The sequence below is a fragment of the Pipistrellus hanaki genome, assembly GCF_964339955.1.
Source record: "Pipistrellus hanaki genome assembly, chromosome: 2".
NCBI lineage: Eukaryota > Metazoa > Chordata > Mammalia > Chiroptera > Vespertilionidae > Pipistrellus > Pipistrellus hanaki.
This window is the reverse complement of record NC_140504.1, coordinates 111,275,273-111,301,072: the sequence shown is the minus strand read 5'-3', so window position 1 is coordinate 111,301,072 and position 25,800 is coordinate 111,275,273. Positions and strand designations below refer to the sequence as shown.

At 44.2% G+C, this 25,800-nt stretch overlaps 1 protein-coding gene across 1 annotated transcript; it reads right to left on the bottom strand.

The window, feature by feature from the left end:
- Window positions 1-20,779: 20,779 nt before the first annotated feature.
- On the bottom strand, window positions 20,780-24,439 carry FOXQ1 (forkhead box Q1). Its single transcript, XM_084873771.1, has one exon. It carries the CDS (start codon window positions 23,732-23,734, stop codon window positions 22,541-22,543), a length of 1,194 nt encoding a protein of 397 aa, XP_084729897.1. The 5' UTR covers window positions 23,735-24,439; the 3' UTR covers window positions 20,780-22,540.
- Between the last annotated feature and the right edge of the window lie 1,361 nt (window positions 24,440-25,800).

Here is a 25,800-nt window from a genome sequence, read left to right as displayed (position 1 = left end):
AAATGCTGTCTGACTTCCTGGGGCCCACTTGGCTCACACTGACTGCCCCAGGACTTATCCCAAATTTGTCTACAAAGACCCAGTAAAAACATACACAGGTCCAGAAGTATGGTACTTTCTTGTTCTCATTTATAAAAGAAGTAACAAGGTAGTGTTTGAGAATATGGTAAAATGGCTAAAGTTTTAAAATGTGCTAATATCTGTCTTCTCTCAAAGGTAAAAGAGCTCATTTGCTCAAAAGAATGAAAAATGGTTTCTTCTCTCCCTTCTATGTCCACCTCTCCCATGCTCATTCCTGTTATGTCCTCCCTCCCTACTCCTTCTTTCTCTTTCTTTTTCTCTTTTGTTTTCTTTCCTTTTAGGAAACTATGTTTGTTTAAGTTGTTAGGTAATGCACATTAATGGTAAAAATTATTTTTTTCCCAATAAAAGTATATAAGGTGAGAAAATAAAATATTTTCTATAGCTGACACCGGTTTGGCTCAATGAATAGAGTGTTGGCCTGCGGACTGAAAGGTCCCAAATTCGATTCAGGTCAAGGGCATGTACCTTGGTTGCGGGCACATCCCCAGTAGGGGGTGTGCAAGAGGCAGCTGATCGATGATTCTCTCTCCATCGACGTTTCTAATTCTCTATTCCTCTCTCTTCCTCTCTGTAAAAAAAAAAAAAAAAAAATCAATAAAATATATTTTAAAAATATTTTCTCTACACCCCAGCTCCCCAGTCCCATCAGCCACCTAGAGGAACTCTACAATTAAGCATTTCTTAAAAAATCTTCCTAGAAGTTTCCTGTGCATGTACAGGCATTCATACACATGGATATATCTGTAAAGATATTTCATGTGAGTGGGGCCATAGTCCATGCATTGCTCTACAGCTGGCTTCCCCTCATCACATAACAGACACCTTTCCATAGTAGCACAGAGACCCACCCATTCACTTCATAGCTGCTTAGCAGTCTGTTGTGTACTCTAATTAATTTAACAATTCCTTAAATTGGTACAAGGTTTATCCAGTTTGAGAGACCACAAACAATGCAGCTACACACGTGCTAGTACACATGCACATTTTACACAGTTGAGTGAGCACACCCTTAGGATAAATTCTTAGCAGCATAATTGCTGGGTCAAAGGGCATGTGCACTTTACATTTTAATAAATATTGCCAAATTGCTCTGCAAAACAACCCCATTAACAGTGCATAAACAGCCTATTTCCTCAAAACCTCAGGAACTTCATGTTCTATCAAGCTTAAATCTTTGCCAATAGGCAACAAATGGCAAGTCATTATTGTTTTAATTCATATTTTAATTATCAAAAATTGAACATTTTCACGTGTTTATGAACTATTTGCATTTCTTTTTGTGGAAACTATCTGGTTTTGACTACTATCCATTTCTATTTAGTTTTTAGTAATTTAAAATTTTATTTATAAAAGGTGTTTTCTTTTAATCATTAGTCTTTTTAAAATATATATAGTTTATTGATTTTTTATAGAGAGGAAAGGAGAGGGACAGAGAGTTAGAAACATCAATGATAGAAAAACATTGATCCCCTATTGGGGATGTGCCCACAACCAAGGTACATGCCCTTGACCTTAATTGAACCTGGGACCCTTCAGTCTGCAAGCCGATGCTCCATTCACTGAACCAAACCGGTTTCAGCATTAGCCTTTATTTATCAAACAGGAAGGTCACAAATGCATTTCCTGTTTGTCTACTTCTTAAGTTTACAATATCTGTGCAGTCAAATTTATCTGCTTTTCTTGGAGAGCATTGAGTGCTTGCACCATGTCTAGATAAAGCCTGAATATGCAAGGAAGACCAAAAACTATTCTATGCTTTCTTCTAGTACTCATATGGACTTGCTTTATGCATGTCAATCTTCATTATTTTACTTTTAAATATATTTTATTGAATTTTTTACAGAGAGGAAGGAAGAGGGATAGAGAGTTAGAAACATCAATGAGAGAGAAACATTGATCAGTTGCCTCCTGCACATCCTCTACTGGGGATGTGCCCACAATTAAGGTACATGCCATTGACTGGAAACAAACCTGGGATCCTTCAGTCCGAAGGCCCATGCTCTATCCATTAAGCCAAACCAGTTAGGGCAATCTTTGTTATTTTAGACATTTACTTTGTTGTAAGGAGTGAGGTAGGGGTTCAGTTTGAGGAGATTCTATGGGCTCTATGTAGTTTTGCAAATTATCTTATCAGCTATAGCGACATGCTGCCAAGTGTAGGCTTTGTGCTCCCTTGGAAATAAAAGGATTCAGATAGGCTATTTTTATTATTGTTGTTGTTGTTGTTATTCTACATCTGAGGATATGCTTTTATATTTTAGAGAATGAGGGAGGGACAAATGGGGGGGGAGAAAGAGAGAGAGAGAGAGAGAGAGAGAGAGAGAGAGAGAGAGAGAGATCAATTGGTTGTAGGCACTACTAACTGGAGATGGAACCAACAACCTAGGTATGTGCCCTGGCTGAGAATTGAACTGCCTGGCAACCTTTTGGTACATGGGATGATGCTCCAACCAACAGCTCTACTGGCCAAGGCCAGATAGACAGGCTTTCTGAAGAGTCTAAGCAGGAATTTGCCTTTTTCTTTTTTTCTTTTTGTATAAAAGATTCTTCCCTTCTCCACTCAAGGGAATACTTAACTGTACTTTGGAGAAGACTTCAGAGTAAAAAGTAGAAGATGGCAAGAAGATCTAGAGAAAAGTAGAAAATTGATTCTGGTGGAAAGAGAAAAATACAAATTTAAAGTGAGATTATTTGCCTGTGTGCATCAACCATAGGGCTAATAGGGCATGTTTCTACTTGAACAGTGAAGATGGAATCATTTGGGTTTTGGTTACCTTCCTTCCTTTAGCTCTGCTTATGAAGAAAAGAAGAAATACACAACTTTTAGTTACTCTCATTTTAACAGTATTTCTGGAGTGAATTTTTTTGTTTAACAGATGAAAATTTTTATGGGAAAGTGAAAAGATCTCATTCATTATATTTACCAGTTTTCAATGTTTCTTCCATGGTTCATAAAGATGTGGAATATGTTTCCTTTAAAAACCAATAAGTTAATTGCACAATCAGTAACATTAGAGGTTTATATTTCCTAGCATGAGTGATATGACATACATATTAGCAAAGACCTACATGACTTTTGTTTGCAGCATAAATAATATAATCCTGGGGGAGCTTAAAGATGGTGGCTAGCAGGATGGAGGTGAGGGAGAAGAAGTGAGTGAGTGAGGGTATGAAAGGAGAGTATGTGGATGTGTGTGTGTGTGTGTGTGTGTGTGTGTGTGTGTGAGTGAGTGAGTAAGGGACAGTTAAAGCCCCATAGGAGCATCAGGGGCTGGCAGACCAGGCTCTCTTGGACAAGGAGTGCACTGCTACAGGCACTCCACAGACTGCAGGACTGCGGCACAGAGACCTCGCCATCTTGAAGGGGAAAATAGCCTCTTTTAGGAACTCATCGGCACCACCAACCAGACAGGCCTTGGAACTTCCCCTTGACCCAGCAGACACTCCAGCCAAAATTGTGCTGCCTGACCTGCAGACCCATGGACCCTGGGACCTTCACCTCCAAAGGCACACTGCTCAGCAGCAGTAAGTGCAACCTCCCTCTCCGCAGAGGCAGAATTCTGGACAAAACTTTCACACGTTTCCAATGCACGAAGACATCCAGGGCACACCACTCCATAGGCAGAGCCTGGGAGTCACTGGGGGCCCCTGGAGGTGTGATTTTGTACAGACAAGGGCACGCTGCCCCGCAGTAGAAATTCTGAACTCTCTCTTCCTGAATAACTGCCCACAGACACCCCAGCTGTACAACTTCAGTGCCAGGGCCCCTCAGAGTGTGTCAGAGCTCTGCACAGGCAAAGGAACCTCCACAGGTATGCATTTCCAACAGGTAGGCCTCCTGAGCCCATCTATTCACACCGGGCTTGAGGGAGCAGCAATGAGACTCTGCTGGGTGTGATTCTGCACAAACAAGGGTGCAATGCCCTGCAGTAGAAATTCTGAATTCCTTCTTCCTGAATAACTGCCTACCTTCACCCCAGCTGCTTAACCTCAGTGCCAGGACCCCTCAGAGTGCATCAGAGCTCTGTGCCAGCAAATGCACCTCCACAGATGCAAATTTCCAACAAGCAGGCACCCTGAGCCCACCTACCCACAGGGCACTTGTGAGAGACACTGTGAGCTCTCCCTGGGTGATCCTGAACAAACAGGGGTGCACTCCTCCCTAGGAGTAGAAATTCTGAATTCACTCACCCTGGATACCTGCCCACAGACATCTCAATTATGTGGCTACACTGCCAGGGCCCTTCAGAGTGCTTCAGTGTGCCTCACAGGCAAATGTATGGTGGGTGCCCTTGTGAACCACTACTGGGAGTGAACACCTGTCCACCAGAGGTGCAGCAGCAAAAGCTGAGCTGCTCACCCCACAACTATAGAACTCTGGATACCACAGTTATGCCTTTTCAGAGTGCAGGTTCCATGAGCCCCATCACCCCAACAGATGGTTCCTGGGTGCCACTGTGAGTCCCCACTGGGTATGTGTGATTTTAATTAAGGGTGCAAGACAGCAAAAATTGGGACACTCCACTAGATGGCTGCTGACTTCTAGACACCACAGTTGTGCCTCTCAAGTTTGCAGGCCTACGTTGAGAGAACCCAAATAGCTCAAGTAGGGAGCTATATTAGATTAACAAGCCCAGGAGAACTGAGAGATTATGCCAGTAGCACCATCACTGAAAGAACCTGGGTAGCAAAGGTTGGACCTACAATTAAACATTACAGGAAAACATGGGAAGACAAAAAGTCAATCCCCAAAGGAAAGAAAAATAGGAATCACCAGAAAGGTAGTTAAATGAAATTGAAGCTAGTAGCTTATCAGAGAAAGAATTCAGAGTAATGGTTATAAGGATGCTTAAATGGCTAAATGACAAATACACTCAACTCAATGAGAATTATAAGGAGATGAATGAGAATGTTGCCAACATGAAAAGGAAGCAAGAGGAGATTAAGAAAGACAAAGCTGCAATAAAGAACACAATGGAAAGCTTAAACAGTAGAATAGAAGAGGCTGAAGACCACATCAGCGAATTAGAAGACAAGGTAGGAAAAACACACAAACACAACAGCAACTGGAAAGAAGATTTAAAAAACAAGAGGAAAGCCTAAAAGAGCTTTGGGACAACACAAAATGAAATAATATTGATATTTGCATAATAGGGGTACCAGAAGGAGAGGAAGAGAATCAAGGAATAGAAAACTTGTTCGAGGAAATAATGACAGAAAACTTCCCTGATATTGGCAAGAAAAAAACCATGCAAGTCCAAGTAGCATATAGAGTCCCAAATAAGATGAACCCTAAAAGACCAACACTAAGACACATCATAATTAAATTGGCAAACACCAATGACAAAGTAAGAATCTTAAAGGCTGCCAGAAAGAGACAGAAAGTTACCCACAAGGGTTTTCCTATTAGAATATCAACAGATTTTTCAACAGAAACACTCCAAGCCAGAAGGGAATGGAATAAAATTTACAAGGCGATGCAAAGCAAGGGACTGAACCCAAGAATACAATACCCAGCAAGGCTATCATTCAAAATTGAAGGTGGAATCAGGAGCTTCACAGACAAAAAAGGGCTAAGATAGTTTATCACTACCAAAGCCAACAATGAAAAAAAAAAATGCTAAAGGGACTGCTGTAAAGAGAAAAAAGAGAAAGGGAAGAAGAAACATAAACATTAAGAAAAAATATGACAACAAACATGTACTTGTCAATAATAACATTAAATGTAAATGGATTAAATACACCAATCAAAAGACATAGGGTAGCTGAATGGATAAGAAATCATGACCCATATATTTGCTGTCTGCAAGAGACTCAACTCAAAACAAAGGATTCACACAGACTGAGAGTGAAGGGTTGGAAAAACATTTTTCAGGCAAATGGAAATGAGAAAAAAAATCTGGGATTGCAATACTTATATCTGACAAAATATACTTCAAAATAAAGGCCATAGCAAGAGATAAGGAAGGCCACTTTATAATACTGAAGGGATCAATTCAACAAGAAGATACAACTCTAGTAAACATATATGCACCCACTACAGGAGCACCCACATACATAAAACAACTTCTGGAAGATATCAAGAGAGAGATTGATAGTAATACAGTCATAGTAGAGGACTTTAATACCCCACTGACACCACTGGATAAGTCAACTAAACAAATAAGCAAAGAAACAGCAATCCTAAATGATACACTAGATCAGATGGACTTAATTGACATCTTTAGGACATTTCACCCCAAAGGTACAGAATATACATTCTTATCCAGTGCAGAGGGAACATTTTAAAGGATAGACCACATATTAGGACACAGGCAAAGTCTCTTCAAATTCAAGAAGTTAGAAATCATATCAAGCATCTTCTCAGATTACAGTGGCATAAAACTGGAAATCAATAAAAACAATCCAAAAAAAATTAAACACTTGGAGACTAAATAGCATGCTATTAAACAATGACTGGGTTACCAGAAAGATCAATGAAGAAATAAAAAACATCATGGAACATAAAAATGATAATGATAACACAACGATCCAAAATCTATGGTTAGCTTCAGGCCTAAGTGAGGGTTTGGACAAGAACCAGGGGATGGGATGGAAGAGGTTGGCAGTGGCTCTTAGATCTCTACCCACTGGCCAGGTGTCTTTGATTAGCCAACCCCCAAACCCCAAATCTAGCCCTTGCTACTTCTTTTCATCCATCTGTAGCTTTTTTTCTCTTCTGATTCTTTCCCAATGACACTTAACAAAGTCCAAGCATTTGTTTTCCTTTGGAAGAAAGAGTAACCTTCTCTAGACTCCCTCTTCCCCCTTGACATTCTCTATTCTGTCAGTGTTCCTAAAAGGATTTGTCACAGTCACTGCTCCCATCCCCCGACCCAATCTCATGCCCAGCTCCACCCACCATTTCTCTGCAATGGGGCTTCCTAAGGTCACTGCTGGTTTTGCTGAGAAGTTAAACCTTATTGGACACATCCTCTCTTCATAAAATGTAATTTTTCTTAGACTTTATAATTCCACACTCTTCTAGTTCCCTCCTTTTCACTTTCTTTTACTCATGTCCTAAATATTAATATTAACCTTGGATCTCTTGTCTTCTCCCTTAGCTCAGGATACTTCACTATGAGCTTCAGGAACTGTTATTTCCCCCATTCTTCCCTCACCCCCTGCCATATTCTATAAAACAAAGGTGTAATATGTAAATGGTCGTTATGCAGTGAAGAGTAACGAGTGACTTCATAAGGACCGACCTCATAACGACCAGATCACGGATCAGCAGGAGGGTGGGGCAGTGAGCTACAAGTGGGCGGCAGAGAACTACTGGAGGGAACAGGGCAGCAAGCTATGAGGGGGAAGTGGGGAAAGGGGGAGGGGGAGGGAGAGGGGGAGGGGGCAGGGGAGCTACAGGAGAGCAAGGCAGCGAGTGGGCAGAGAGCTACTGCAGGGCTATTGGTGCATGTATTCATGTGCAGGGGCTACTAATATATATATATATATATATATATATATATATATATATATATATATATATATATATATATATATCTTATGTAGGCTCATTATTATTCCCAAAGAAGTACACAATACCTACAAATTAAGCTCAGCTCACACCCTCCTGGATGATATAATCTTTCTTCATGGTTGTAAAAACTATATGCTGATGTTTCTCAATTTATATCTCTAGCCCAGATCTTTCCTGAACTTCAGATGTTTATATTTAAATGCTTACCTGATTGCTCCATTTAAATATTCTATAGGCAACTCAAACTTAGTGTAACTCCAGACTGCCCTCAGAGCCATGGTCAGCTTTTGAGAAAATTAGAAAAAATATACATTCCTCAAAACACTTTACTTCTATTTAGTAACAATTTTATAATTGATATACAAATTATTATGACTGTGATTATGAATGGTACCCCCATTTATTTTTGCACTGTATTAAGGACTTAAAAACTACATGCTCATCTTCCCCCTCCAATGAATAAACTGAGTTGTCTCCTTTTGTTTTTTGTTTGTTTGTTTGTTTTGTTTTGTTTTTTAATCTTTATTAATTTTAGAGAGAGGGGAAGGAAGAGAGAGAGAGAGGAAAAAAAAGAGAGAGAGGAAAAAACATTGATGTGAAAGAGAAACAATCCATCATTTACTCTTCACCCCATACTTGCCCTGGCCAGGGATCAAACCTGCAACCTAGGTGCCCTAACTGGGAATCAAACTCACCACCCCTTTGGTGCATGGAACAATGCTCCAACTAATTGAACCACTTATCCAGGGCAAGATTCGGCTCCTTTTTGATGCCTTTGCTGCATGGACCCGCCCAGTGTCAGTATCCTCCTCATGCTCCCCACACCAGTCAGTCTCCAAGTCCTGTTTGCCACCACAAAGTTTGTCAGAACCTACTTGCTCTCCATCCCCACTGTAGGCACAGTGATCACAGCCCCTTACTTGCATTGTTGTGGCAACCTCTAGCTTTCCTCTGGTTGTCTCCTACGCATTCTAGTCTTTACAGAGGGGCCAGTTACCTTTAAAATAGCAGTATTTAGTTAGAAACACTCCAGTTACTCCTCATTATCCTCAGAATGAAGACCAAGGTCCTTCATGGTCTGGCTTATATTTATTTACCTTTCTCCTTGGTCTCCTTTTTGCACACTACAGTTTCTACAGTTCATGTGTGCAGACAGTTTGTTCTTCTATGACTACTCTGTGCTTTCTTTTACTGGTGCCATTGCATGTGCTGTTTCCTCCACCTGGAAGGCTTCCCTTTCACTCCTAGCCCTTCCCCTCAGGCTTGTTCATGGATCAGGTTGCAGTGGAAACCACAGCTTGCAAAAAGACTTCTCTAAATCCCTGGGGCCTGGGAATGATGCACCTCTCATATGGCCACATGACACCTGAGACTGGTCTCTGGTACAGCACTGTCACAGGACCCGTACCTGCCTGCTCTCTGTGAGTCACAGAGGTCAGGGGCTGTGTGTTGCCCTTGCTTCTTCAGTGCCCGGTTCCCGGCACAGAGAAAGGTGCTCACAAAGGTCTGGAATTGAACAAATCCATGGAAGAACATCAGCGTATCCCTGATTTCCTATTCATAGAGCAGCTGGAACCTCCTCACTTTATTGAAAGCACTTAACAGACCAAAAAGTATAAAAGAAAGTAAGGCATCTGTTATTTAAAATGGTTTTAACCTGAGACTAGTGCTGTGCAAACTCCAAACAAGGTTGCTTTGCTTCCTAAGACCTGGGTTAAAAGGTCTGCTCCATTGGTTGTGGCAATAAACATTTCTTTAATCAAGAAGAGTCGCCCTCCTTCCCTCCCTCTTCCCTCCCTCCCCCTGAATTAATTCTGGGTATAGTCCCATCTGATGGAAATGCAGTATCTTCAGGAGGAACAAGATAGCTTCTTTATGCTCTTAGGGCCCTAACTAATCAACTGCTCACTTCCATCCTAAATAATAATAACTAACTCTAAGTAGTGCTTACTAACTAAATATGTGTCAGACACTGTTCTAAGCATTGGGCATAGAATAAGTAACTCCATCTTTACAAGAATCTTGTGAGGTAATTACTATTATTACCAGTATTATTCTCATTTTATGAGGGAGGAAACAGGTACAGAGAGGTTAAGTAACTTTCCCAATGTTACATGGTAGAGCTGAGGTTCCAAACTGGGCAGTCTGCCTGCAGAGTTCAAGTTCTTAACTGTTATAGCACATTGACTTTTAACCTCATGTCAACCCTTAAACTTTAAGAATTAGTTCTAGACACAAGAGCTGCCATTGAGTTGAGGATACCATTATAGGGATCACTTGTGACCAAGGAACTCTTTCCCTAGAGGGCTCAGCAAGAGCACCAAGACTTGGGGATCCCCACCCAACTCTGTGGTATACTAAAGCAAGCTCCTACCAGCTTAGGACACAACAGCCTGTTGTTAACTAGTCAGGAAGATTGCATTCAGTGTTTTATGTTTGATGGCTTGAAATCAGCACTGTTAGGAGTATTTACATCATTGAAATTTGCAAACACTACAAATCAGAAGCCATATCTCCAAATGGTGTCCCTTCTGGAAGATCCCGATCTTGATTGAAAGAACTTGGTCTGGGCCCAGATAAGGATTTTAATTTTCCTAGGGAGTGGCTAGGCTGGACTGGATTAGATATTTTATCTGTGAGACATTTTCATTTGCTGATATCAGCATGAAGCTCTTTTTGAAGGCATAAAAAGCCACTGAGGCTAAAACATATCCCAGGAATGCCAGGCAATCCACATTTCCCTGGCCTCTCTAATCCCAAAACCTTTTCACCAATGACTCCTTTGTTCCTCTGGTCACTAGTGGTGTCTCTCTGAGGCAGGCATTTTATACTGTTTCAGAATTTCCACATGGCCTTAAGCTCTAGTAGTTACTCACAGTCATAGTTGGCTTGATAACTCTCCTTTTATTTGCTGCCCTCAGTTCATGGGCTCAATGCCTTGTGCCTATGCTGACATTTCTTGCACCTACCAAATAAACTTGTAGCCCAACTCGTTTCTGAGAGTACTTCTGGGGGCACCCAGATAAGAGGGCTAAGTGGATGGATCTGGTTCGGTCATACAAAGGCGGGAGTCCTGGCTTATGGGCTAGGTGGCCTGAGCTTTTCCTACAGTGCTGGGCCTACCTCAGGGCTTCTTGTTCTATATTTCAGAGACTCAGTTCTGTGTTTTTCTGGCTCTGCTGCTGGTTTCATGGCATGGGCCCTGCCTGCCCATCATGGTCCTGTAAGTGAGGGTATATTGCTGACTGCAGCCTGCTGCTCAGGTAGTGCCCATTTCTCCAGGGAAGACCTTGGGTCATCTGAAAGAGTTTTCCTCAGTGAGAGAGTGACATGAGCTCATTATCACCATTCTGACACTGCCTGGGAATTGTTTCTCTCCAAGCCCAAGTAGATAGGTCTCACTCTGGGAGGACAATGTGAACTTTGGAAGGAAGTCACCAACTTACTCAGGTGCAGCCCTAACACATATCTTCAGCATGATGCTTAGGGAAGCAGTCTGTTTGAACTGGTCTGTTTCCTGGGTCTGGCAGGAAACAGAGATTTTGAGCTGATATGCCTGATTATAGTGATCCCATTTATTCTTTAGATTACTTCTGATTTAGAGTTAAAGCCTGCCTTTGGCTGCTGGGGATGCTCAGTGGCAACACGTTTTTATTTTGCAAAAGGGCTAAGCTGGGAATACAGGGCAGAATTGAAGAGCTGGGCCTCAGAACTGACCCAAGAGCCAAACTGGTGGGGCAGGCAGGGGTATGGCTTCCTCCCAAATCACTCAAGTCCTGTCCTGGCTGTCCTCCATCACTCCCATTTCCCCGGAGCTTGGCTTCTAAATATTGGTTGTTATTTAAGTCCTGCATTTGCTCTCTAACTTTGGTAAAAAGCTGTAGGCAAAAGCAAAATGATTTGTGGAAGGAATTTAAAAGTGAATTTATTCAAGTACACAATGTGATATTATTTCATATCCTGAGACAAAGGAAAAGTGGCCATTCAGAGGGAAAACTGATCATGGCCCATGGCCGGCAGAACTGAACACCATATTCACTGTGTCAATTGAATTCACTGCTGGTTACCAGAACTGTTTCATTCATACCTAATACCTCCTCCAGTGAAGTATAGAAGATAAAAGCTTAAGATTGGCACCAGGAATTTTTCTGTGTATGTTTATTTATGGAAAGATGGGTTTTGTGTAATTTTATGTGCCCCAAGGCCAACAAGTGGATTCGCGTGGACCCTGTCATTTCAACGAGCAGAGGCATGGGGAGGGGAAGTTGTGTTTGCAAAGAAACTATTATTACTCTGTCTCCCCACCCCTTTTTCATTTTGGTAGAATTTATGTTCCATTTTTATTATTTAACTGAGAATGAATCAAATAGTGATATTTCAGATGATAGAGTAAGCCAAGAGAAGGGAGTGGGCTGATGGGCAGTCAGAGAAGTGTGGGAGGAAGATCTTATCCAGCAGAGAATTTGGCTGTCTTCACGAATTATTACTCTGTGTAAGCAACCAGCCAGTGGCCTCAGCTGTGGACTAGACCTTGATTCTGTTGAATCAACTGTGAGTAAAAGTCCTAATTTCCTGTGATTCATTAAGTAAGCCCTACTGGGTGGGGTGTGCAGGAGGCAGCCGATCAATGATTCTCTCTCATCATTAATACGTCTATCTCCCTTTCCCTCTCACTTCCTCTCTGAAATCAATAAAATATATTTTAAAAAAGAAAAGAAAAGAAAAGAAAAGAAAGCCCTACTGGGCAAGTTTTGTTTCTCAGCTGAATCTCTAGCACAAGCACTTGGCCTCTGCTATGGGCACAGTTTGAAGAGGTTACTTGGGTCACCAGACAGCTCTTTTTAGTTACGATTTTTCTGGGGTTACATATTGGAAAATATGGGCTGATTTATCTTTACTGGTTCCAAACTGGCTGACATCTCTTACTGACTTCAAGCCCCAAAGTGAGTCCAACAGGCATTTATGCAGCAGATACTGAAGTTGTGGGCACAAGTGGAGAAGATTTCAGCCACATCCTTGTCCCCTTAGGAGTTTAGACAGTGGCCTACTTCAGCCAAAATCCTAATGACCCACCTCATTTTTCACTGAACAATGATGAGGTCTTTTATTGCATTTATAAATGTCCTCAGGGGCCATTCTCAAATGGGTTCAGCTAATAAACATGAGAACTAATAATTATCTTGTTTCAGATTGCTGGCATGTGTAACTGCTATGAGGGGTCAAGAGTATTCAGTTTGATCCAACATTTCTCCAGCATCCTGACACTTGTGATTACAGAATTGGGTTGCAGGTAGGGGTCATGGATCTAAAGGAATGAATTGTGCTTGTATAATCCCTTCCATTTCGGGGGCTGCTTTCTGAAATTTGGTGCTGTTAGGTGAGTGCTTTTGATAGGTTTGGGCAATGTAATCCTAGTAGTTCCATCTTGGGTCCCTCTTCCAGTGCTGGGAACTGGACCTATCCTTTCAGGAGTGCTGGGCACTGACCTAGGTCTTAGAGGTGGCAGCATCCCCCAGGAGTTGTTTTATGAACTAATCCAGGCTTCAGGTGGCCAGTGGGACTGTATTCATGCTATTTTCTCTTTCCCTTGGGCTGCCATTCCAAGTTCCTCAGTCCTTTCTCAGCTAGCCAGCAAGATGAAGAAAGCCATGTGTCTGTATGTGGGAAGCACACCTGCAGGGTAAGCCTTGGCATGGTGCCCCTTTTTTGACGGTGATCCTTGAGACACTTCCCATGTGAAAATGGAGTGAGCACCAGCACCACAGGGTGCATTGTCCAGAGTGGGAAGGGGAAGCTGGGTGTCCTATATGACTTAGGAGACCCTGGAAAGTTTACTTTTCCTCTGAAAACACTCCTCTAACTAGTACATTAGTTGAAATTCCATAAAGAAAGCTTTATTTCCTTTACTATAAACTGTTATGGGAAATATCCCAGGTTTGGACAATACAGTAAGTCTTACCATTCATTCTCTATACCAGAGGTTCCCAAACTTGTTTGTGCCATAGACCCCTTGCCATGTTTTTCGGTTTTGGGTAGACCCCCTACTTACCTGATATTGATTTTTTTGTAAATTTCTAACTGTAGTGAAGTTTAGTGTTAAAAACTTGAAATAAAAACACATGTTAAGTTTTATACATTTATTTATTGAATTTAAATTAAAACTACTCAAAATAAAATTTTGTATCTGTTATATAAAATATACGTAACATAAAATAAACTAAGCAATAAGTAAATGTTTTTAGTGGGAAGGATGAACCTGATGCTTTAATACTAAATTATCAACATTTGGTGTCAATTTTGTAAGGTTTAATCTTAAATCTCCTCGGCTAATGATGTCCAGTCTGTTTCTTTTTTTCGTTAGGAGATTGGTAACAGCGCTAAACCCCCTTTCCACAAGGTATGACGATGGAAAGGAAATAAAAAATTTCCTTGCTATATTCCATAATACGGGATAAGTAACGGGTATTTTTTTTTGCAGCCAGAATTGCTGATATCCGTTTTTAAACTGAACCTTAAGTTCTTCGTTTGTACTTATTTCAGTCAGTTCCTCTTGTATTATGACATTCATTTCTTCTATTTCACCATATGGGTTAATTATCCACGGTGGTATTACCATAGTCAAAACATCATCAAACCTAGTTTCAAAATAATGTACCTACTTTTCTCCGGCATTCTCAAACAAAATAACACTGATTCACTATAATTTGTATGATAAACTACCAGTTTATATTTTTTAAAATATTTTCTCAGCACTTTTCTATTCAAGATTCAGGAAACGAATGAACGTATTTTTCTCACATTCATATTTATAGAGTGACGAATTGAACAAGTCGGTGCAAGTTCGAGAAGCTTTGAGACAAAAATTGGCAAGAATGTTTACTGCGCGTATGCTTGTAACAAGATGATACTGGTATATCATTATGTGCAGGTTTTTATCCTACAACTTACACAATTTTATAAACATATATGATAAATTTTTACTTCATAGGTACTTTTATAAATAATGTATATGTTTTTATATTATAAGATAATATGATGTAAGTAAATAGGTACTATCAGTGTATGTTGAGATCCACTATCGTGGACCCCCATTTTCATTTCATGGACCCCCAAATTTTTTTTTCGCTGACGTAGACCCCTTGCAGGTTGTCATAGACCCCTGGGGGTCGATATAGACCACTTTGGGAATCACTGCTCTGCACAAATGAGTTTATTTGTTAGGTGAGGTTATTGAAATATAATATACATACAGCAACATATATTTTTTAGGTGCACAGGACTGAGTTTTGACCAACGTTTTCACTCATGAAACCACTTTCATAATCAAGATGTAGATTATTTCCATCACCCTCAAAATTCTCTTGTGCCTCTTGGAGCCCCCATTACAACTCCTGGCAGCCATTGCCCTGATTTCTGTCCCTTTTGCCTTTTTCAGAGGGTCATGCACATGGAATTATATGGAAGTAACCTTTCATGACTGGTTCCTTTTACTCAGCCCAATGTTTTGGGGTGTCCCTGTGTTACTGAGCTCAGTGTCCATGCCTTTGTTTTGCTGAATAGCCATTCATAGTGTGAGGTCCCCTTTACTTGTTTGTCCCTTCAGAAGGGGAGAGAGCTACTGCACTGCACTGATTGCCTGCCTGGCCCCCACTTCATACTTCTACCTTCTGTGACCCTGCATCCTCTCACTGGGTGTCTGAGTGTCCAGGGAGGATCAGTAAGAGGGAAAGAGCTCACAAAGGAAAGGGAGCAAGAGCATGAACATCATCTTGATTGACATATCGTGCTGGGGGTGACCTAGCAGGACAGTGAGGAAGTGACCAGTGACAGAACCGAAGACAGATTTGAGCAAAGCAGGACCTGAATGGAAGGATTTCCCTGAAAATGACATGAACCAGGGCGGCTCCAAGTGTCCTATAGCAGAATCTGATGGACCATTTTATTGGGCACCAGGAACAAGTCAACTCAACTCATGTTTGGTCCTAGAATCTGTCTATTCAAGTTTCAGAGTCTTGGGGAAGTGAAGGCCTGCCTAGCCGGCCTTGGGCTGGGAAGTCAACTTGCAGAATGGTATCCACAGAGAGAGCTGGCTCCTCCTCAGGAAGTCAGAGTGCTGGGACAAGGGAAGAGGCAGATACTGGGATAGCAGATACAAATGTTGACTCCTCCAGAAAAATACTAGCTCCCCCAAAGGAAAGTGGCTTTACCTGCATGGTCATGTAACCCTTGCCATTTATGCTTTCCTTAGACCTGAGAAGTATCTGGAATACGCTTTATTAAGTAGAAATATTACTACTTGGGGTGGTATTTGTAGGGCTATTCTCTAGTTTCCAGATTTTCCCTCCTTTAGTGTCCCCACATTTATTTTATTTTAGCATTTAATGTTAGTATTTTCATGTTACATTTGTAGACACACACATGCACACATTCATTTCCTTGGCTTAAGTCCCTTGGTGCCAATTGCATTTTTAGATTGTATTGACTCTACTACCCTGAGAATTGCCTTGGTATCATTGGACTTTGTTCATAAATGAACAGATGAGGATCTGATCTGGGCCTGTCATCCCAGGGTTTGAGCAGAGGCCTGGGAGCCATCACTGGAGTTAGGCAAGTGTCCTGGATGCCTGGCTTATGATGAAGCCCTATTGAAAACGATCCAACCACTCTCAGCCTTAATTTCCTGTCAATAAAATAAGCATGTATTTTACACCTAATTCTGTAAGTTAGGATTTTGTACAAAATGTAAGTTAATAGCATACTGGGGGGAAATGTTATTTGAAAGTATATGTTATGATCCTTTAGAATGACAAGTTGCATATGTCCATTGCACCCTAATGGTTTAAAATATGTTTTGTGGTATCCATGAGTATTTTATTTATGTTGAATAATGAAACCTGTCCCTGAAATATACATTTGATTCCAAGTTGATTGTGTTTAGGGAAAAGAAAAAGCATTCATTTGCATGAGTTCCATGGCTGTGCTCTGTGAGCAAAGACATGTGACCATGTTCCATCTCAATCCCCTAGTCGCAATGAAGCATACAGTGGTGACCTGCTTCCTGAGTCACCCAGGAAGAGAGCCAGAACCAGAATTTAGACTCCAGTATGTTGGGGCTTTTATTTGGAGTTCTTTCTTGAATGGACCACTTCCGTGATTTTGAGTGTTACCAGATATTTAACTACAGTGAGCATAGCTGGCCAAAGGTGGCAAAGCATTTCTGCCTTTTCCCTTAATGGTTAGAAATTGGTGATCAGAAAAAACAAATACATGTCAGGGATGTTGGATATGTATATTATTTTGGGCTTCAAACAGATGTGATTAAAAAAAAACCCCACAAAACTCAGTTATGGCAAGTTTTCTAAGTTAAACTTTTCCTGGAAGGAGCAGCAAAGAGGGTCCAGCAGTGGCAAGGGAAATGTTGTATTATATTAATGTTTATATTTGGCTGTAGCTCGCCAACAATGAAAGTTAATGCAGTTCTCTCTTCTAGTCTGTGTATAAGTTGGCAAATGACAGGAACAACATTTGCTTCTAATCACACATCCATCTTAATAATGCCAAACAGATACAGTGCAGAAACGATTGCACAACAATCAGCATTTTTTTTTTTTTAACATCAGAATCTTTACTAATTTGAAAAAGGACCTTGATTCTGGGGAAAGTTACATTTTTATGTTTTTGATCATGATTTCAGAAGACATTTATTAGGCCTATTTGGTGACAACATTAAGAATTAACAGATTATGTTGTTAAAGCATAAAAGTTTAATGGCTTCATTAGATAACTATAAAATCTGTTACTTAAGAGAGAAATACTGTGGTGTTTGAAATTAAGAAATATTTATTGAAGGACTCTTTGGGGTCCAATTTCTAGAAACAAGGCAAAGCTCAGCTATTATGATCTAAATTAGGGGTGTCAAACTCAATCAGAGAAGGGGCCAAAATCTAAAATCCAGCCTAAATCTCGGGCCGAATGGTTTACTGAACAGTCATAAACTGACAATGTCATAAACTGACAGCAGAGTGCAGTGATGACAGCTCGGTGCGGGCCACATTGCAAGGCCTGGCGGGCTGGATTTGGCCCGCGGGCCTTGTGTTTGACACATGTGATCTAAATAATCAAAAAATAAAAACAAAGGAGCAATATCTTTGTATGTTTGATGCCAACAAAGTTCCTTAAAATCTAAGAAAGTTGTCAGTCATGTGGGTGCTTTGAGTTGGGATGTTTTAAAAGCTAAAAATGGAAGGCAAATTATCATAAGAAGTTTTAGTCTCTTTCCAATGTGGGAAAAGGGGTCATTTTTGTTTTGAGTCTGGTGTGGGAAAATAGGAGCCGTGGGAGTCAGGGAGGGCCCACTTGTTAGTGCTTGTCACCAGAAAGCAGGGGCTGCTGAGTCTCACCCTGTCCTCTAGCAGACCCGTCCTTTCAGCATAGACTGCTTCCTGCTGCCCTTAGAAGGGCATGCGGTGCTCTGAGAAGTGATGCTCAATGCCACTGTGGGAGCACGAGCACTGAAAAGTCTAAGACACCATGCATGCAGGTCTCTCAGATAAGGGGCAAAATGGCCTCTTCTAGAAAAAGACAGTTAATAGGGGGGCATGAGGGCAAAAAGTTCTCATCAGTTTAGGAAATCTGCCTACCATTGTAAATAAAAGTGAATTGAGACAATTATCTGAATAGTTCAACTAAATTCTCACCAAAATATGTTTTGGTCTGAATTATCCAGATAATTGTGTTATAGTGCAAACAATTGTGAACTGGGAGTTGGGATCTTGATTTCCACCTAGGGTGTCACAAAGGAATGTTTAAGCTCCTCTATGAGCCCTGGTTTTCATCTTTAGGATTAGGGTCTATCCAAGAGTCAGTGAATTTGACTTTGTGCTTTGTGTGTAAACACACATCCCCCGAGGCAGGAAAATGTCAAGTTTGTGAAATTGTGCACTAATGGAAGCAGAGTGGGCATAGGTAATTCTCCTCAGTCATGCTTCCAGCTCAAGGCCAACCCTGGGAAGAAGCCCCATCTTTATTGGCTGAGGATGAGACTCTATGTTATCTCTCTCTCTCTCTCTCTCTCTCTCTCTCTCTCTCTCTCTCTCTCTCTCTCTCTCTCTCTCTCTCTTTCTCTCTCTCTCTCTTCCCCCGCCCCTCTCTCCTCCCTTGCTTCCTTCCTTTCTTAAGAATCTGACTCCAAACCTTAATTAAATTGGTTATCCATATGCTAAGGGACTGCAAGTAAGCTAGGCAGAGGGTGAAGTTGTCCACTGCCCTGGCTCACTCATGGGCAGCAGAGCTGGGGCCCAGAACCAGGGGGCATCCACCAGGCAGCTTCCACATTTATAGAAATTGGCTTTTATTCTAGAAAGGGGCGCTAGGCTGACCAGAATGTTGTGTTGCTAACCAGAGAAGTGTTCAGCTCCCAAACGCAGCGGCCTTGACCCCTGGTGGTGGGAAGGGTCTACTGGGAGACTGGAGTAGGTCCCAGGCACTGAAGTGATGGCTCAGCTGGGACGGCGCGGTTGCCCATTTCTCTTCTCCAACTTGTTCATCGTGGAAAGGCCTGGAATAGTCTTCTAGTGGGTGAGGGAAACCGGGACTGTAAAGCACCAATGCGGGGGGTAGAAATGGGGTTCTCAACCTACATCCCTGATTCCAGGCAAGACTTATCAAAGAGTGTTTGCCAAACTAAAAAGACCCCGACCCCCACTCCGCAGTTTCGCGACCCCCGCTGCAGCAGCTTCGGAGGGGCGAGCTGTGGCGAGGAGTCCTGGGCCGTGGGAAGGGCGGGCTGTGTGAGGGGCTGGGCTGGCAGAGGGACAGGCCCACCCGCCCTACATGCGCGGAGCCCCGAGTGTTCTCTGGCGCCAGGCAGGAATCCAGTTGCCTGGGCTGATGCCAGAAGGAAAGGTCGTGACAGGGTCGCATGCCTGGCTGCGGAGGGGACCGGGTCCTGAGAGAGTGACCAACCTGCCATCGCTGAAGGCCCGGATCTTGGTAGCAGGTGTGCAGAAAGGGTGCGTCTTTGGAATTTAAAGCACGCCTGCAACTTTCTGCTTTTCCTGAAGAAAACAGGGGCTCGCGAGTTTGGGCCCCTTCGCCAGTAAGTAGAGGCTGAAACTGCCAAGGATGGAAGGCGGGTGGGGAGGCATGGGCAGAGCTGGGAACCTCTTCGTCCCACTCCACGTGCTTGTCATTTGGGTCGTGGGAGTAGGAGCTGGGTCAGGGGCCCAAAGGTCACGCGACCCTGACCACGCTCTCGGAAACCTTACAGTACCTGAGGGTCAGAAGCTGAGGAGGGGACCCCAGTCCACCTGACTCAGGCTCTGGGAGTATTGTTTATGAAGGAAGGAGTTTTTTCAAGGGAGGAGAGAACAGCTGTGATTTTAAAAACATTTTTTTTTTTTTTGCATTGCTTTTCAACACAAATCAGTGGTGACTTAAAGTCCTTTTCAGAGCTGTCATATACTATGTAAAAATGAGAATCTTGTCTTTACAAAACTGGTATCAAAGGCAACACTCTGCCTCTGGAGACAAGGCAGCAGTGGGAAAAGGTCCGCGGAATCAGAGATGGGAAGCAGCTGAAGTCGCTGACTCCCCCCTCACCTTTAATCTTATTAGTAAGAGTGTGTTTTCAAGAGAAAAGCAAAGATTGGTCATGGGTCCTGATCATTTCAACCAGTGAACTCATTAACTCTCCTCCTTCCCGGTCTGTTTCAGTTTTATTTTCAGGTCTAATTATTAGCCTTGTGATAGCAAACCTCCACTTAAATGCCTGTCTTTTGTCATAACTCAACCCCCTTATTATCACTCTTCATGATACTAGGTAGATAGAAGGAAAATCAGTCAAACTTGTTAGCTAGACTTAGGGATGGGCTTTCCCCCTCCCATTCCTGCCAAAAGATAGCACCCTGAAATAATCACCCCTTTCCCCCCACCTCACAATATGTTGTTTAGAAACTATTCTCTTGGAAGAGATGAGATCTGTCCAAGAACATCAAGAATAACAGTGGGGCCTGCATTTCCAGTCTCTGAATTTCTCATTGTTTGTATTACTCTTTAGAACATTGCAATCTATAAATTGTTAGAATCCCACTGTCTTTGAATTTCTTGAGAAATGGATGTTCACACTTTTATGGTACTTCCTCCAATCAAATCTCCCATATTTTTATTTTTAAATATATTTTATTGATTTTTTACAGAGAGGAAGAGAGAAAGATGAGAGTTAGAAAACATCAATGAGAGGGAATAATCAATCAGCTGCCTTCTGCACACTCCCCACTGGGAATGTGCCTGCAACCAAGGTACATGCCTTTGACTGGAATCTGACCCAGGACCCTTCTATCCGCAGGCTAACGCTCTATCCACTGAGCCAAACCAGTTTAGGCAAATCTCCCATTTTTAATATGGGAAACTGTCCCTTGCCCATCTGAAGTGGCACTTTCTCTTCAGATCACAAGGGAAAAGGCCTGGCAGCCCCACATTTACAGAGGCTCTCTTTATATAAAAGGGGAGACTGAAAAAATACTACAAACGGGTTCACACCCAAATGGACTTTTTGCATTCCTAAAAAGGTAGGTTTTGTTTTGGAAACAAAACAAACAAAAAACATTGACATTCAAATTGCTCTTAAAACGGGCCTAAGGAAATCTTGGGTGATTAAGATAATCACATGCCAAGAATGTTTCCAGTTTTTTGAGCCCTAATCAGGACCAATTTGCCTGAAAATGCCTGCTTGACTATAAGCTTGTTGATAATATCAGCCAGGCGATTCTTGGGGCCCACACCTTCTAAATTGTTCTGTAACTCTTAGGAGAATTCTTACAGAGATCATTGGTCTTAAGTTTTAATAAATCTCACTGTTAGAAGTCCCATCTTGGAGATTTGTACAGCAATCTGTCAGGTAAGAAAACATGCAGACTGCTTCTACTTTTATTGAATCATTCAGGGAAATATTTTGACCCCCACAGGAAGTTTCTTCAGACTGAAACCACTTGGAGAGGGAGGGGGTAAAAACTCTCCATCTCCAGCCCATCACCACAAAGTGCTAAAGTCAGTTGTGAGTTTTATTTAAAAATAAGCACTATGTCTCGGTTTCATAAAATTTATACATGGATATGTACACAGATACAAATAAAATAACAAAAATAAAAACCACAATTGCTTTCACGTGGCAGTGGTCCTGGCACTTTACATACAAAATGTCAACTTTTGCTTTAAAGAAATTGCTTGGCCCAGGGAGACCACAGTGTGTGATCACCAAACCATTAATAAAGCTGTAGCTTGTTGCCTGCAACTTTCTCAATCCGGATTTCAAATATATATATATATATATATATATATATATATATATATATATATATATAAATAATTTAATTATAAAACCCAACAATATATATATTTTTAATCTTTTTGGCACAGTGAAGCACTGGTCAATTGCAGAGAAATGACTGAAGATTCAGACACCTTTCTCACATTCAGTCACACACGTACACATGGAACAGGGGCTCAATAAACCCCAAGCAGTAGTCATATCATTTTTCATATGGAATGGTTCCCTGATGTGCTTTTTTCTTTTTCTTTTGTTAGGAACAAATCAATGGAAGGTGCAACAAAAATGATAGGAATTAGGGAGTGCCTGGGCAGTAAGAAGAGAGGAAAAGTCGGTGAAGGAAGGGAGAGGCAGGCTTGGTAAAGAAACTCAAACAACTATGAAATATTGCTTTGGTCCTCTGTAAAGTTATAAAAAAAAAAAGGAAGGAAATATTCTGGACTAAGTTTAAACACTTCTGTCAAAAACTCTTTAGCGGTAAGGCACGTTTGATGGAGAATTTTCTTTTAAAGCTCCTTTTCTCTGGACAGAAAGTGCAAAGCCCTGAACGTGCGATACGGGAGTCTCCTAGGGTGCCCACCCGGTGGGGCTCAGCCAGCCAGCCAGCCGGCTCAGGCCAGCAGCCTCTCCATGGGGTAGGGCAGGTGCGCGCTCTGGCCAAGGGAGGAGGTCGCCTGCAGGGCCGCGGGCAGCCGCAGGGGGCAGTACAAGTGAGCGCCGCCCCTGCCGCCCCTGCCGCCGCCAGCCGCGGGGCCTTGGAAGGGCTTGGCGGGGACCGAGGAGGTGAAAGGCGCGAGCAGGAGGTGCGGCGCGGGCGGTGGCGCCTCGGCTCCGCGCGCGCCCAGCAGCGCAGGCTCCGGCGCTCCGTATGCACAGAGCGGCAGCAGGGCCCCGCTGGGCGCGCCGGGGAGGAGCGCGGGGTACGCGGAGAGCGGCGGGCAGGGCGCAGAGCCCCACTGCATCCGCACCACGGGGGCCGTGTCCCCGTCGCGGCGGCTGCGAAAAGGCTTGCTGAGGATGCTGTCTATAGCGAAGGAGCTGGAGAATTTGCCCGTGGGGCTGGCGCGCCCCTCCTGGCGGGCGGAGGAGCGCGCACAGGGCGAGTTCGGGGCGGCGGGCGTGGGCGCAGGAGTAGGCGGCGGAGCCGTGGTCTCCTCCGGCCTCAGCCCGGGTGCGGGGACCGGTGCCCGGTGGCTGAGGCGCTTGCGGCGGCGACGGAAGACCCCGTCGGCGAAGGTGTACTCGCTGTTGGGGTTGAGCATCCAGTAGTTATCCTTGCCCCAAGGCCGCGAGGGGTCGCGCAGCACCTTGACGAAGCAGTCGTTGAGCGAAAGGTTATGGCGTACGGAGTTGCGCCAGCCCGTGTAGCTGCCGCGGAAGAAGGGGAACTTGCCCATGAGGTACTCGTTGATCTCAGCCAGCGTCAGGCGCCCGCCCGCCGAGTCGCGGATGGCCATGGCTATAAGCGCGATGTACGAGTACGGGGGCTTGGGCCGCCGCGTGTACGGCTTGCTACGCCCGCCCTCACCGACCCCTGCGCCCTCGGCCCCGGGCCCTGCGACGCCCTCCTCTACGGTCCCCGCCGCCACCGGGCCCCCCTCCTCCGTGGCAGGCGCACCTCTCGCATTCCGCTTACCGCCGCTTACCGCTGCCGGGCTGTTGGCTGCACAGTCCCCGTCCGACCCCAGGGAGTCGTCGCCGGCTGCGGACAGCGGAGAGGGCGCGTTGCTACCTCCTGTGCCCTCTAGATCACTACCCGGCTTGATCTCGTGGGCCGCACGGGGGCTGAACATCTCCGACTCCATGCCCACGCACCTTGTCCTGGCTCCGCGCCGCACTCCTTTCTTTGGCGCGGTCTTGAGAAGCTGGTGCGGGGTCGGAGTGGCGACCTCAGGTCCGGGAGTCCTTCTCTTTCTCTCCCAGAGAGCTCTCCCTCCTCTTGTGAGAGACAGTCACTTTTCCGTGGAAGAGTCTAATTCCATAGGAATGTTTCGTTGGAGGGGTTGTGCTTATTGGGTGAACTAAGAGGGACGAAGAGGGAAGAGTTGGGTGAGCGCTGTCTTCAGTTGGAAGATGAGAGACGTCAGGGTGCAAGTGTGCAAGTGTGCGGCTTTGACTTCTGCTGCCCAGTCATAAGGGCCTTGGGATTTCCTGCCGGAGGGAAGAAGTGTAGGCATCTGCTCTGTGACCCGGAGGGTTTCTTTACAACTTCGCAGGTCCCGGGCAGGCGTCCACGGGGCTCGGAAATGCGTGTCACCCTTGGAGAGGGTCTGGTGTCTTCAGCCCTGAGCGCCCACGGAGACCAGTCCCCGAGGCTGAGGCTCCCGCAGCCGCCTTTCCGTCCCCGGCCTCCAGAGAAGCATCTCCACGCTGGCCTAAAGCACCTACGACTGGCCTCCACCTTCCGCTCAGCCCAATATAACCTGCGGAGGCGTGGCCTGGGCGCGGGCGGCAGAGGGGTGGGAGAATAGGGTGGCTTAGGTGGCTGTGGCTCCTGGGCGGGCCGCACCAGGTGGAGGCTACGAGGCGGCGCGGGTAAAAGTCCCTGCGAGCAGGTTGTTGTTTTGGATCCGGCCAGCCCCGCCCTCTGCTTCCAGCCAATGGGAGGTACGCGGGGCTGGAAATGTGTGAGTGTCTCCCTGTGCGGGTGTCCCTGTGCTCCTGCCCCCGCAGCCCGCTGTTAAGTTCAGGTGGGAGCGCCCCGCCGCTCAGGGGGGTCTCTGCGCCCCGGAGCCCAAGGAAGCGATTTGGGAGAGAGGGCACAGGAGATGGGACGGGGGAGGGACCTAGAAGGCCTGGGCTGAGTCCGCAGGGACTTGGCTTAGGCTTGTGGCCTTCCTAAGGTATACTGGGTATATGTTTTTGCTTCTCTCCTGGTGAAAACAGTGCTTCTTTCTAAAGTAAACGCCTCAAGCCCCTGAGGAGGTGCTGCACTTAGAGACCTCACTGGGCGCAAGTTGCAGTGACCTCTAACGGATGCCACACTGCTGTGCCCAGTCATGTGATTTCCTTTTGAGGACTATTTTTGTCATAATTTCCTTTTTTAATGAATAAAATACTGGACTTGAAATTGTATAAGCCTTTTCGGATGAACTTGACTCTTGTTTGCTAAATGATCTCTGACTTTCACTTTTCCTTGCCTTTACCTGTTTCTGCACCTGGCTGGTGGCTCTTGGGGGAAAGCAACTGTGTCTAGAAGGAGGCACCAGGCTCTGCCTGCACGAGTGCCCCTCTAGATTCCAGCCAATGTATTCCTGAGTTCCGACAGACAACAGGAACGATTGGGAGGGCCTGTTCCCAGGTAGGGGACCCAAGGCATGACGTGCTGATGGCCATTTCTTTCCAATCCTTCTCCTTGGAGACTTTTGCTGTGGTTTCAGGTGGCACTGGTGTAGGAGAGTTGGGGAAGGGGGTACTTTCTCCGCACTAGGAAGTTTGGGACCCGAGGTGTCAATACTACAGGGAGGGGCTCACTGACCTTCAGAAGGGTACATTTCTAACCTGCTGCACTTCCACACTGAAGTTTCCTCCTTTTTCCTGTCTTTGTTGCAAATAGAGAAAGAACTGCGAGTACATGGGAGCTCACATTTGATGTTTGTTTTATTACCTTCCACCATTTGTGTGATGTACACAATCCTCTCTTATCTACATTAAGGCAGTTTTAAAGGCATTCAGCATGGGGTGGGCAAAATGACAAGCCCATGGAAGGCTCTGTTATTTTTTGTGTTTGGGAGAAATCGCACGTTTTGGATATTAAACTCACATTGTGTGTTCCAATGGGGAGCTGGTGAGGGATGGCTCCTTTCCAGGGGACGTGCTACCCTAAAGAGGATCTGCTCCTCTCTGGCCCTGGGAGTTCATTGTCCCTTGG

Coding starts and splice junctions, on each gene's coding strand:
- FOXQ1 (XM_084873771.1), bottom strand. CDS start 23,734: ATGGAGTCGGAGATGTTCAGCCCCCGTGCGGCCCACGAGATCAAGCCG.